We start from the raw sequence: 12,730 nt of genomic DNA, 5'->3' as shown, positions 1-12,730 counted from the left end.
TATGTGAAACTGATGGCAAGAATAATGCACTTTTTATATTTGTGTTGAAAAGTCAGGCATGATAATAGAGCTTCACAAGTCAAAACACAGAGGAAAAAAAACACAACACAAAAGACATTTGAAGTAAACAGCAGACTGCCTTATAATAATTTCTTTCACAGCCTGTCTTACTTCCACTTTCTGTAATTAAATGTGATGTCTGACAGCATGTGCTTTGAGAGTGTATGTAGATATCACACGGCTCCCGGAAGTAACTTATAAATAACGAAATAATCACCAATTCAGATACAAATACCAAAGAGATGGATCAACTTCTGCTACACTTTGCATAAGAAGTTCCTTTTGAGTGCCACGCCATCAATGTGCACTATTTAAAGCAGAAAAGTATCATTCCTCTTTTGTTCCAGTGAGCATACCAAAACACTCACTTTGCATTAAACAATGCACTGCAGAAACACAGAGACCAAATCATCTCTTCCAGACATTAGCCTTCAAGACACTTACAATCTCTCTGCTTCCAGAATAGCACATGAGGCAAACATGGCCTGGGTTTCACTCTATTGAGTTCAGTTTTATTACATGAAAAATTAATTAATACAAATACATCTTAGACTATACAAGCACTTTTAATGAGTTGTGGGTGAACACTGGCTTACCCTCTGGCTTTTTGGGGGCTAAGGGACTCTGTCCTTTCCAAAATATAAAATTATCTTCTTCTTTTTCTTATTTCAAGACTAGCCTGATCAATGGAGAAACAGCTCCCAGGACACTACTCTGATTGCCAATTGTTTGGGGAAACTGATGCTCAAAAAATCCAACAGCTTCATAGTCCCATAGATATATCTGGATTTTATCCTTAAAATGTATGTGGGGAAAAAGCTGCTGGGGGACTAAACAGATGTTATTCCAGAGTGCACTAAGCATGTAGTAAAGGAAGGGTGATGCTGTGATCTCCATCTTCTTGAGAAGCTGGGAATTACAGTAGTTCTTAACCCCTGCTGTGCTGTATCACAGGACTGAAAAGAGGCAGTCATAAGTATGATGAGGAAAGGAGGCACAAGAATTAGCTGTGATATTAACCCAGAGTAAGAAAAAATGTCAGAAAGTATACATTTAGATTAAAAAAAATGCTAAGATATCTTCACTGCCACCAGTACTGAGTTGATAAAGTCTGTATGGCACTGTTCTCTTGGATTTGCAAACTTGCTTTGCACCGCTGAATTTTAAATATCCTGATATATAAATATTCTGATACATATGATGTAGTGTGGTTTTTTTTTCTACATAGCTATATTCTTCAGACATTAGAACACCATATTCTTCTTTCTACACCCTCAGTATTATCAGTGGAGTTCTAATTCATTGACAATCGAAAGCATTATAACCATTATTAGACCATAGCCTCTGAAATCTTCTCTCTTTGACTTGTAAATTTTATAGGACTCAAGAATTTGTATGTAGTCACTAAAGATAATGGTATAAAAAACTTACAGACAGAATTTTTGTGGTTACTGTCCTTGCTGGGCAACATCTTGACTCCTCTTGATTTCAGTTCAATTGCTTTTTTCACTGAGAAAACAAACAAAAAAGATCATTATTAAGCCTTGTAGAAAGGATATATAGCAGCCAAATAATACATTAAAATAATGCAAAGCTACACAGGAATCCTATAAGCAGTCTGAAATAACTGCTGTTTCTGTGACAATACAAATACACTTTTACAGAAATACAATAATGTATAATGTTTCAGAAGATGATATATGTGAACAGATATCAGAATTTTCAATATTTTTAATTCAAGTTTCCTTTAGTGTTCCTTTAGTGTCAAGGAAAGAAAAAACTGTCCTAATTACACGTATGGGTTTCCTATGTTTGCCACTGCATATGGCAGAATTTTAAACTTTTAAAACTTCTTTCTTCCATAAAATGTACAGTACTTTATATACCATTATATAAAAAACATGAGCTTTAATTGTGGTATTCACATTTGCTTTTATTTGATTCAGTTTTAAGGAGATTAAGGTTAAAGGATCACAGTATGGTGCTTTCTTCAGCTCACCTAACCCCTTTTGAATCTACAGGGCAATTTCAAGTGAATTAGAAAGAGAGTAAGAGCTCTCAGAGGGACAAAGTTTTGTGAGAGAGAACAGATGCATCAGAGGTTTAGTATCTGTTTTCTCTGCTTAGCCAACTGAATGGCTGATAAACTCTCAGCCTATCTCTACTAAGTAGTTTGGGCACCATAGGAGGGATCAGAAGCAAAGTAGGAAGAGACATGAGAAGTAACTAGTGCAGTTATACATTAAGGTACACATGGAGCAGAATTTCAATTGTAATGGTAGGAGAAAAGGGTAAAAATATAGGACACATTCATGGGAAATTCATTAGATCTGTGACTTGGGAACAACTTGATCAACTGAAAATAAAAATAAAACCATAATATGAAACAAGCCTTGGCAATTCAAAACTATTGTGCAAAAACCAACATCAACAGCAAAACAGATAATGACTGACTTTGAATATCAGAATGCTAATGACAACATCATGACGCATTTCATTAACGAAAAAATTAAAAAAGCATAAATTCTTTCCTGATTGATATTGAATACTTCTTTTCTAGAGCTTGCAGTGATTAATAATCTTAAAATGCAGCCATTTATCCCAGATCTAAACAGAAACACAAAACCATCTAAAATATTTTTAAATGGCAGTAATTTGTACCTCATGCTATATAAATATATAAATTAATACCACAGATTATACTTTTTTTCAATGCATGGGATGAATTTTATGATTACTACACTATACACTGATCTGTATGCCAATATTTCTAAGAAGTGAAGTGGTAGGAACAGCAAGTTAACTTGTCTATAACAATAATTATTTCTTTGTGTTTGTTTCTGTAGTGGACTTCTGCTGCTTTTGCAAGCTCAGAGTGAAACAGGCTTTTCTTAAGTACTGAAATTGCGCAAGCACTTCAGAAAGTATCTTTTGTGCTACCCATGTTGCAAGTGCAGGCATTTATGTCTAAACCTGGAAAACAGGTGTTCAAATGATGAAAGATGATTGAAACACAACTGTTGCTGCATGGGATGAAATGGATTTGATTGTACTGTGGTGTTTTCTTTTCTTCTAAAGCAGGAACATGTTACAAAGAGACATCAATGCAAACGTTAATATCCCTAATGGCTTCTGAATAAACTTCATGCGTATAGTTTTCTTAGGATTACTTTCTAGACTTAAGCACTAAAATTTTCATCAAGTGCCAACTTAAGTACTTTTTTCTTAGGATCCATAACCAGTCCGTTAAAATTATTCCATATTTAATGGGAAATGAACAGTGCAACTCTTGTAACTAATATATGGCATATTGTGTGGAGTTGTGCTCCATCCTCCAGCACAGATTTCACAATTTAATAATATCTGTGTCATGTAAAGCATGTGAGCAGTTCTTGGCAGGATTCAAAATTCACACTGCTTACATTCACGAAGGCATGATAAAGCCATTGGAAACCATGGTTTAACTATACTCTCCTCTTTCCCTTTGTTCTGTGACCTTATTTCAGGGTCAAAGTGGCAATCATCACTCAAACTCCTTGTGGGAGTTCACTCTTTGCAGGTGTTTGTTAGACACACTTGAAGATTCTAGATTCCCAATCTCCAGATTGCCCATTTTTGAGAATGGGGAAAAAATTATACCCATCAGCTTTAGTTTGAAATGAAGTGGACATAGATTGAAACAAGAGAGGTTCTGACTTGATTTTTTTTTTTTTTTTTTTAATTAGGACAGTCATGCAGTGAAACAGATCCTGCAGTTTCCATCCTTCAAGATTTTTCACATGTCAAGAAACAAACATTCTGTATCTCTCTGAAAGAATATTAGATAGGGAATTCACAATACTTAAGATCAGTCATCTAAAATGTATATTTTATGAAGAGAAATAGCTACCTCAAGGAGGAAATTCATCTCCTTCTAAGATAGGCACAATGAATCATCCGCTAGAGATGCCTTTCGTCTCCATAAAAGATAACAGAGACATTTACCATTTGCTCAAGCTAGATGCCTACATTTTAGACAGTAACATTAGATGACAAAAGGTTATATGTCTGGAGAACTTTAAGGGCCAAATCTAGGTATCTGTGATACACAGGTTAACCATGAGGTTAAATGAGATAGCTTGAGACACAAATACGAAACTTGCCTCTATTATACTTGTGTGTGCAAGTTTTTGCATGCAGCCTGAATAGTATTTTTTTCCTGTTTTATAAAAGCATTAAATTAGTATAGTCTTTAAAATACAATATGTTCAACCTTCAAAAGATAGAGACCACTGAACACTATGGTTTGAGTGAATCAGCTCAACCTCTTCTATAACATAAAAGGAATACTCTAAATTGCACTTTTTGTAATAATTTACATTCTATTTTAATACCTTTTCTGAGATATTTCTTTTCTGTTTCCTGATTGTTCTTTCATTAACAATGTTTTTTCTTATTTCACAGATGATTTGCCAGTTAATAACACAAAAAAGAGAAATGGGTTTATTTTAATAATATCAGATATGAACAGCATTTTCCACCTCTTAAGTGATTACTTTTCAAAACCTGCGTAACTTTTTCTGTCTTCACTTAAGCATTCAGTTAAGCCTGCTGAATTAAAGCACTTGATCTTTTCTGTTAATTATAACTTCAAGACTCTTTTGGAGATGAGATACCAATCCAGTGAGGAGGGCAGAGCTGTGCATTGATAGTCCAAGACAATCTTATCAGCCTACCAGAAAGCATTAGTGGTATTCCTTAACTTTTGCTATAGCTAACTTAAAAAAATGAAAATAATATAAGCCTGACATTATCTGAATGGATCATGAAAGTGAAAGTGAAATTTTCAAGTTGTAAAGCTCCACTGAAACTGATTTTGATTTCTTTGAAGCTCTTCGTTTTCTCCCAAGTAAAATTACTTTGCAGAAAATATTATTATGATTTAGCAGGAATGTAATACAATACATAAGCACAGAATCACCTAATGGTTAGGTTGTTGTGCAACCCCCTTGCTCAAGAAGGGCTACCTAGAGCTAGCTGCCCAGAGTGAATCAATGAGTAAAATTCCATTATTTGGTAACAATCAGGAGGATAACAAAATTAAAATAGCAATGAGACATTAGAACGACAGTCCCTGTGTCTTTTGAGGATATTAGAAAGCTATTACCTTCAGTCAGAGAAATTTCTGTGTGTTTATATGCACATAGCGTAGACACAAATTGCATTCAGAGTTTGTGACAAAGTATTTGCAAGAAAATTAGTATGCAATGTTTTTAAAATCTATAATAATAATAATAATAATAATAATAATAATAATAATAATAATAATAATAATAATGTAATTATAGCAATCTGTATCTGAATAAAGGTGATTTGATACATTTGAGACCTGCTGTCATTCTGCCATTGAAGAGGTTGTCCTAGAAAGCTAATCCTCCTATGCATTTTCCTTGCTGAAGGGATACGAAGTATACAATTGGCAAATTGTCAGTATTCATTTAGGTGAAGAGATTAAAATAAACACACCATTAAATATTTAGAACATTTTTAAAAGTTTGGGTAAACAAGACCTAATATTGTTGAGTTTATGAGTTCATAAACTCATAAACTATGAGTTTAAGCAAAATGTTCACAAATAACTAAGTTCATTGAAATTTCAGGAAGCAGTTTTATATACAGACTGAAGTTTGGAGAACTTCAAAAAGACCTTTTGTGACCCACTGACTATGTAACGAAAAGACAAGGGCCTACAAATGACGTTAACAACAGTAAGGATTCAAACAAATAAAAGGAAGAGTGTTTTCATACAAGAACTAGTAGACATGTGAAACTTTGTCAAAAGAGTTCCCATCCACTGGCAAATGTGGATGCAAGAAGCCTGAAAACCAGCTTCAAGCCATGGCTGGAGATTGGCGTGGGTTTGGATTTTAAAATCATATAATTGATTATGTTGGAAAATACATTTAAGAGCATCAAGTCCAACTGTTAATCTAACACTGTAAACCACATCTACAAGCACCAAATCCACATGTCTTTTAAACACCTGAAGAGGTAGTAATTCCACCACCTCCCTGGACAGCCTGTTCCAGTCACTGACAACACAAGCCATTGTATAATTCTATGATTTGGGGTTTTTGCTTGATTTGAAGAAGGTAAGACTGACTTTTTTTTTTTTTTTTTAACAAACTCTCCATGCCTCTCTGAAATCTACACTAAACATTGTCAGAATTCTTCATACAATCCAATGTATATAAAATTTTTCTCTGACACAGAATCATAGAATGGTTTGGGTTGCAAGGGACCTTTAATATCATCTAGTTCCAACCCCCCTACATTCGCAGGGACACCTCCACTAGACCAGGTTGCTCAAAGCCCCATCTGACCTGGCCTTGAACACTTCCAGAAAGGGGTCATCCACAGCTTCCTTGGGGAACCTGTGCCTCACCACCCTCACACGAAAGAATTTCCTCCTGATGTATAACCTAAATCTACCTTCTTCCAGTTTAAAAACATTACCTCTTGTCCTCTTGCTACAAGCCCTTGTAAAAAGTCCCTCCCCAGCTTTCATGTAGGCCCCCTTCAGGTACTGGAAGGCTGCTATAAGGTCTTCCCCAAGTTTTCTCTTCTCCAGGCTAAATAACCCAAACTCTCCCACCCTCTCTTCATAGCAAAGGTGCTCCAGCCCTCTGACCATCTTCACAGCCCTCCTCTGGTCTTGATCCATAAGCTCCATGTCTTTCTGTTTTGAGGGCTCCAGAAGTGGACACAGTACTCCATGTGGGGTCTCACAAGAGAGGAGAGAGAGAGAGTCACCTCCCTTGACCTGCTGGCCATGCTTCTTTTGATGCAGCCCAAGACATGGTTGGCTTTCTGGGCTGCAAACTGTGGGAAAACAGAACTTGTATTCTGCTTCATTTTAACCTTCTTGGAAGGACCTGTGCAGAGAGGTGCAAGATGAGCAGTGCTTGATTGGGCATTCAGCCATAGAACCAATTAATTCTCATTTGAAGTTATATTTGAAAATACACTGAGAGAGGCCTTACACAGGTTTGGAAGCTCTGTGCCATCTAAGATGTAGGAGAGATTTTCAGTTTTCTGATAACGTTGCCTACTGGGACTATAGTAGCAAACTTTCTAATACATTTTACTTTCCTTCCATCATCACAGAAAGCTTGTGGTAACTCAAAGAAAATACTAAATAAAGATTTTTAAAGTTTCAATGAAATTATAATAAACAGTTACATGTACTTCCTACACATCAAAAAAATTACTACTCAAATGTAAAGCCAAATGGGAATAGAAGCAACTCAAATTACCCAAAGAAATTTCTCAAAAAAAAAAAAAAAAAGTAAAAAAAAGTAAAACTCACTTAGATTGCTGACTTCCTTGAAAAACCTTAACTTCCTCTGATAGTAGTTAACTAGTAATTAACTAATGATTACATAGACAATATGAAGGAAGGAAGCAATCACCTCTCAGACCTAGTTTCTGCCACTGTGAAGTTTCTTTTATTTTTTACTAGTTTTCGGGATTTTTTGTTTTTTGTTTTAAATTGGGTTCCTTCTATCTGATATGCAAGGATTTGGAGAGACCTTGTAATTTGTCATTGAAGAAGAATTTCATATTATCTTTATTACAATACAAAAAGTCTATACGTTTTTGTCATATATTTTCAGGCTGGCTATGAATATCAAGTAAAAAGACTCTTTTTTTAGTATTGCCTGACTCATCATGAATAAGCTATAAGCTCTTATATTTATAAGGTAGCAGCTAGTGTTTGGCACCAAGATCTTGCAGTCTAGTTTTCTGTTTGTGTAGTTTCACTTAGGGGATGCAGGATAGAAATGAGTAAGAAGAAAAATATAGAAAAGTGAACTGAAAGTGAAGATGGTATGAACACAATTAATTTTCCATTTGTAGGGCATAACTGAGAAATAATTGAATCTAGAGAGGGTTTTGAGGCATCATCATACATTTTAAACATATAAAGGGAATTTCAGAGAGGACATATAACATATATGCAGTTTCACTAGGGCCAGACCAAGACCTTAGAATCTTTATCTGTAGCAAGGGAGACTTCAGTTACACAAGAAAAATACTTTTCAACAGAAGCTGTGAAATCTTAGACATTAAAGGTTTTAAAGAACATGTTAAATTAAGTTCTGAAAACAACAGTCAAACATACTTGCCTCCTTTTTGATAGAGGCTTAACTTATCAGAGCCCTTTTAAACCTATTTTCTATCATTTCATATTAGTAACCCACAAACAGAATTTATGTGGCTGAGAAGCAGTAAGTGGTTAAGACCTTGATGGGGTTTTCTAGGATTTCTAGCATATGAAATGAATTGATTGCACCTACATTTAACTGTATTTGTGCAAACAAATAAACGGTGTGCAGTATGCAAGTCATATCAAAGCCAGATAAGATACTAGGAGCACAGCTCAGTTAACACAGTATTATGCTTCATCTATATTAACACTTATAATATAGTTATACCTTGAGAACATCTGTATGGGATACCATAGGGAGAAAGCTAACACTTGCTGTTTGTCCCTAGCACATTCTTTTTAACAGTCCTTGTGTACATCTTGGATGACATAACATTTTTTTACCCAATTACCCAAAGACATGAGTGTATTGCCAGTTTTTCTTCCTGCATGAAACAACTTGCAAGGCCTTCAATATTGGCTGCGGCTCAAAGCTAAAATATTCTGACATCATCTCCTGGTACTTCCTCAAGCTGCTTTTATTGCTGCTCTGCTGAGCTCAGCTCTTGGCTGCCTTTCACTGCAGATTTTTCCCAAGTACAGATATTTGAAGGTGAAGAGGAACAGCATATTGCCCAGTTCCTAGTGATCACAAGCAAGGTTTTTGCTGTCCAGCCTTAAGCTCAGTGTCACTATAAGGAATGTATTTAAACAGTTGTCTGGTTACAGTACAGGAAAAAAAAAAAAAAAATGTTCAGTATTTTGTATGTTGACAAAGAGTGGAAGAGCAGTATCTATTGCAAAGACTGACATTTCGCTTTACATATGTTGAAGAGTTCAGTAAGAAACTATCAAGTATTTGCAATAATATTAACATTATTATTCTTTAGGAAAATTGGCTAATTTATCTCAGTATAGTTCAAAATTAATCAATTTCCTTTTGCTTTAGTTTCATTGTTTTGTTTTTCTTGAAGTTGAGTACGCCTCTTTTGAAAAAATACAAACACTTTTTTTTAATTCACACTACAGGATCCAAAGACACAATTATAGGAGTACCACCATTTTTTGGCCCTGGAAGAAATTATCCCAATTGCATGTCTGGCAGCATCAGCATTCTCTCTTGATTCTGCTTACAGACAAAACATTTCTTTCTTATCACTTGAAGTCATGTGAGATCAGTAAATAGATTGCTAGATCTAGGTTTTCTTCTGCTTTACTGTGGCTTTGCTATACCATAAATTCTTCTGAAACTTTCGTATTTTTGAGAATAAGGAAAAACAACCATTCTCAATCCTACCATTCATTTTACTCTGTGGAGGGAATTCTATAATAAATTATTCTACAGAATAAGTCTCCAGACTCAAAAGCCTAGGAGGATTCTTACAAGCTTTGCTTCTAAGCTACCCAGCTCCTGACTTTCAGAGAGGCATCACAGTTTTCCACAGGACTTCTAGGCTAAACCAACTCACTTGAATAATTCAACTCTCTGGTGTTTCTGTATTCCCTGCCTGAAGATTATTCTGTCTAATGTGCTATGGCAGTGTTTTCTCACTAACAGCTTCCAAAATAATCCCTACTAATCAGTGTAATAACTCCTGAGAGCATCACAACAGGCATAGATGTTTCTGCTACATGGCTACCTGTAAAAGCTGTAGGTTCATGAGCAGTTGGCTCCCTTGTTCCATCAATCCAGTAAAGTACTGCCTGTCATTATCAGACCTTCCACCTGCTCCCTGTGCTGGAAATCTCTGCATGCAGTACTAGTGAACAAACAGTACAGCCCCAAGACAAATTGATGTCACAATGTATTTTCACATAGATCTTTCTCATTCTATGTGTACAAGCTGACACAGGATATGCAAGCCTAAAAAGAAGCACAGCCATTTGTCTTCCATTAACCTTCTGCATATCACTTAGCTGGCCACTTGCCTTAGCTCCTTTGTGCTATCAATATATGATATATCATAATAAAACAAGTTCAGCAGGTATCAAGTCTTCAATGCCTGCCGATGTCCTCCACAGTTCTGGAAAACAGTATCAACACAGTTTGCACAATAAATATAAACTATCAAAGAACACACTGAGTAATAGTACGTAGAGATTGTCTGTAAAAAATAAATCATAAAATCACACCCACTCAGTCCCGTGCTTAAATGCCACTTCAAATACAGTCTGTAGTGTCAAAAGCTGATTTATGGTTCTTTCGCATTAACATCTCCATAGTGCCACTCAGTGGGATGATCAAAACCTTCACCAGAAAATCTTATTCTCAAATCAGTATTTGACCTACTTTTCAGGTTTTCCTGAGAAATTAACCTGTAGTTTGGACTGAAAACATCTCTAAAACACAGCTTTACACAAATCATTTGACTGTTATCCATCACACAGATGAACTCAAATGGACGAAACTGCAAGTGTGGTAATACTAACAGCCTGCGATTTGATGTCTCAAATTTCTTCCCATGCAAAAACTGACCATGTGAACACTTTCATTCTGCACCAAATAGAAATTAATGAGTCAAACTGATTCTGTGAGCTTATGTGGTTTTGGTTTTTGAAACCTGCAGATCTCAGCCACTCCATATAATTTGTGTATCTTCATCACTCATGCTCTCATTTTAAATTCTTAGGTTCACATTCTGCTGTCCACTCTATATTGCTACAAGCTGGTTTAGAGATTAGGGAAACCTACAGCTTCTTCAACATTTTTCAAATGCATATTTTTGCATTTGAAATATGAAGTTAATTGAATATTCATCAGTTCAATTATATCAGAACAGCATAAAAACAACTTAGAAGTCAGGTAGCCTTCTAACAAGAACTGTAGAAGACCTGGCATTGAGTGAATGTAACATGACTCTTGACAATGAGTAGCTACCAAGTCTGGGGGAATGTTCCTTTTTCTTGGGGAATACCGTTTGCTTTGGAAGTATTTCAACATATAAATTAAATTTCATCTTTATTTTGCAGGCAATTTGGGGGAAAACAGTGACATGTATAAAAATGTGTACCGAGATGATACACTTCTTCCACAAAAAGTGGAACCACAAATACAGTACTTTGAATAGTTCTAGTGAGGACAACATTATATCAAACAAGAGCTGAAGAATGAACAACTGTGACTAGATTGGCATCTGCTTACTGCTGACATCATGAAGCAGCTACACCTGAGCCTTCTTAGCAACCCAGAAACTTTACTAGACACTCAAGAAAAAACACTACATGGAGCAATCTGGTTGGAACTAAGTTCAGGCTTTTGCCTTTAATGAGCTCTTTTTTGCTTCTTTTGAAAATGCCCAAAAATCAAGGGTTCATATTCTCCTACATGGTGGCTTAGTAGTAAGACTTTTCATAGAACGCCCTCATGTTAAGAAAAATCTTGTTTGTAATTGGAGTCTTTGTCAAGTGTCTCAATCTGTTGGCACTAAGAAATTTTACCTAAACTTCAGATTCTGTCTTGAGGACACAGCTTTATCCTAGGGCTCAGTCATTCTATACTCTTTTTTAAGTGTAGCTTTTTAGATACATATATTTTATTTTTGTCAATCTAAGTCATCTTTTGAGCTTTGCTTTAATTTTTGAGAAAAATAAATATTTTTTAAAATCCAGACAGATAAGATGGCCAATCTCTCACTTAAGCATGTGTTGCCTTTATGAGATAGCAGTGTTAACAATAAATCCAAAGATTATTTTTAAGGTCAAAACTGAAAAAGGAAAACCTTCAAGGCTCTATATTTGGGAGGAACAGAGTTTTATCTTAAGATTGTGCTGAACTCAATATATATATACCCAATTACTTTGATTATGAATTTTAAAGAGAGATTACAGGAGCAGCTATTTTAAGCAGCTAGCTCTTAAGAGGATGTACATGGCACAGTCTGAATGTTTTCTCCTGCTCTTTCCTTATCATGTGGTATAGACTAATGGTAAGCTAATAAAGTATGTCTTATAATTTTAGTACAGGGAGAAACGTATACATCAAAAAAAATCAAAGTTGTTCAGTTTTTTTTGTCACAGGGGCTAAATATATATTTACTGCGTGGGCAGGTAAGATGTCAAATATTGATTTCACTATTGTATTTTTTATCTGATTAAAATTCTCCTTTTTTGATCAAACATACTAAATTTAGAAATGAGAAAATACAGGCCAGTGATGAATGGTGTTGGATAATTTATATTCTCAGGTGCCAATGTAATATACATTAAGGGACTCAAGTTTCAAGATAGACTGAAAATCAGATGGAAAAGGATGGTGTAATTCAATTTCCAAAAATGGAGTCGCTCACAATCAACAGTCACATGTGATTAGGTCACAAGAATCTTACTTGTAACAGAATAAAGATTTATTCCTTCCAACTTCATAAACAAACATTCCCTGAGAATTTGTCTCACTGTAGACTTGTACAGATTATACTATATAGTTGAGTAAATGTAGTTGAAATGTAAATCAATTGCACTAAACAGAAGTTCTTGGAAAACACT

The 12,730-nt window shown here is 35.3% G+C and overlaps 1 protein-coding gene across 1 annotated transcript in view; it reads right to left on the bottom strand.

Annotated features, from left to right (window-relative positions):
* The window catches only part of CSMD1 (CUB and Sushi multiple domains 1), a 1,033,138-nt gene that overhangs the window by 339,574 nt on the left and 680,834 nt on the right, over positions 1-12,730 (bottom strand). Inside the window, exon 7 of the mRNA XM_051614951.1 lies at positions 1,492-1,569. Within this exon, the coding sequence (XP_051470911.1) occupies positions 1,492-1,569 (78 nt within the window). The remainder of the gene's footprint in view (positions 1-1,491; positions 1,570-12,730) is intronic.

The sequence above is a fragment of the Apus apus genome, chromosome 3, assembly GCF_020740795.1.
Source record: "Apus apus isolate bApuApu2 chromosome 3, bApuApu2.pri.cur, whole genome shotgun sequence".
NCBI classification, from domain to species: Eukaryota; Metazoa; Chordata; class Aves; order Apodiformes; family Apodidae; genus Apus; species Apus apus.
Note: the sequence above shows the minus strand (reverse complement) of the source record. Positions and strands in the feature narration are given on the sequence as shown.